The 2,254-nt window shown below is 33.3% G+C and overlaps 1 protein-coding gene across 1 annotated transcript in view; it reads right to left on the bottom strand.

The window, feature by feature from the left end:
* Positions 1 to 2,254, bottom strand: part of Src64B (Tyrosine-protein kinase Src64B) — a 14,613-nt gene that overhangs the window by 2,454 nt on the left and 9,905 nt on the right. The window contains exons 2-3 of the mRNA XM_011310942.1: positions 1,187 to 1,472; positions 408 to 741 (exon numbers count right to left, since the gene is read on the bottom strand). Coding sequence (XP_011309244.1) covers positions 408 to 741; positions 1,187 to 1,229 — 377 coding nt within the window. The 5' untranslated portion in view covers positions 1,230 to 1,472. The remainder of the gene's footprint in view (positions 1 to 407; positions 742 to 1,186; positions 1,473 to 2,254) is intronic.

Below are 2,254 nucleotides of genomic sequence, written 5' to 3'. Positions count from 1 at the left end.
CAATTAATAGCACGCTCTAAACTCTGAGTCAATTATCACTGACAAAATCAGTGAAAGTCACTGGAAGTAATGTGATCTCCATTTTTAATTTTGATTTACATTGATTTTTGGAACTCATCGAAAATAATAAACAAATTAAATACTTCCAAAAATCATTCTAATTCAATGATCAGTAGGAAGTTAGTTTTATAGTTTAAACTTTCATAATTAATATAATAATTACATCGAATATTATGTAGTTTTGCACTTGTTTTTCCGATTATAGCAGATCATGATTTTTAATTTCGATTCATAAATCATGGGACATTACTGAAGCTCTGGAATCTATCCAGTCTGTGTTGTTGTATTTGACATTGGCCTTGCCAAATAAAATTTATAAAACAATAAATTCATAAAAAATTTAGGATAACTTGGCATGGACTTTATCAAATACATAGAATAGGATACAAGCGAAAACTACACGGAGAATAATGAATTTGCGGTTAAAATTAATGTAAAATATGTAACATTGATAAACAGGATAAATAAAAGTATGAAAAAAATAAAAATACAAACTTGGGGAGGCAAGAACGGGTGAGGTTGGTTTAAGGGGTTGTGGTATCTTACGCGGTGTATGCCTCGGGCGTATGATGTCTGCCCGCGCCTGAGCTCTACTCTGATTTGGATCAGCCGTATATCGTGAATCCATCGAGTTGCCATTACTCTTCGAGCTGAGTGCTGCCTCAGTTTTTTTGTTATAGACTGGAATATAAATATCATCGATCAATTTAAAATGCGGACTTCAATAAAGTATACAAGAGTGGGAAAAATTAAATGATGAGGTAAAATCAAATCAGCATTCAATATCGGTAAATTGATTTTAATTATAGAAGGGCTATAATTCCTAGCCAAATTCAGGAGATTAAAATTTTTCTTTAAAGAGTTATTGCGATCTCCGATCGTTCTCAGTAAACTTTTCCAAAAATTTCGAAACGTTCACCAAAAATTCTGAAAAATAGACGCTCGACTACAGAAATTAGTCAATCATTGAATAAAACCAAAAACGATATATTTTTTCAAGTGAATTTACATAAAAACATGAAAAATGGGAAGATATCGGCAATAACTCCTTAATGCATTCGATAAAGATCTTTCGAGCTATGGGGCGTTAATTCTAGAGAACCTTTTGATAAACTTTGATAATTACCTAGAGGTTGAGGGTCCTGTCTCTTACTGCAGCACTTTCCCATTTTTGTGAATGATATCACTCTTCAGTTATCAGAAAGATTTTTTTCCGTAGCTCTTCTTCGCGCGTTTACTTAAAGTCCGGATGATTTCACCCAATTTTATGTTTTATCTGCCCACTTGGATATGACGTCCATACGGAGCTCCCATCGTGCCCAATTTTCTCCTTCGCATTGAGAACAACTTACGATTTAACCTGATACAATTGTCATCTCAATCTCGCCACCCTTCTAATTTGCTTCTCTCATCTGAAATAAAAACAAGAATAATCATCTATAACATTCTTTAACGCATGATTAATTGAATAAAACACCCAACTCAATGATTTCCGTGTCGAGGAGAACTCGAAAATAGAAAACAGGACATCGGACGATGAACGCATTTTACTAAATCTTAAGACTTTTTCAAGTTGACAAGATCAAATGATCGAGTTCACCGAGTAAAAAAATTATTTTATCCAAATGAAGGGATTCAGTACTACCTCATTTCATTGACAAAGATTTTTTTTTCGTGGGGTACAATCGAAGGGGCAATGAAGTTTTGAAGATTTTTATTTAGTCTATTCAATTTCTCAATGAAAATGAGAAACCTATGTTATACATTTGTAGACTTACAACTCTGTTGTAGAAGCTAATTCATTTGCAACAATGTTTCAAGTACGTGATTTTAGAAAAAAACTTTCACTTCAATGTTTTCCCTTTTATAATGAACCAACAGGAATGTGACGGCGCGTTGTTTAATATATTCTTACTATCACTTAGTACATTTCCAAATGATTCGATCCCTCATTGTTTCACTTTTTTAGGGCGATGTAATGACGCGATAACCTTGTTCCCGGGGATGCTGGGTCCATTCTTCTTTAAGGTTGTTGTCGCGTAGAATTTTTTTTCGACAGTTTTCGTTAGAAATTTTATGGTGAATAGTTTGAAAAATTAGCAACAAAATGAGCCTTTTTCGTTTGCAATTGACCGTTTTGAACTTGAGATATAAATTTTTGAAATTCGAGTGATTTAACACGTGTTTAAATGGA

The sequence above is a fragment of the Fopius arisanus genome, unplaced genomic scaffold, assembly GCF_000806365.1.
Source record: "Fopius arisanus strain USDA-PBARC FA_bdor unplaced genomic scaffold, ASM80636v1 scaffold00079, whole genome shotgun sequence".
In the NCBI taxonomy this organism is placed as follows: domain Eukaryota; kingdom Metazoa; phylum Arthropoda; class Insecta; order Hymenoptera; family Braconidae; genus Fopius; species Fopius arisanus.
This window is presented reverse-complemented; position numbering and strand designations above follow the sequence as displayed.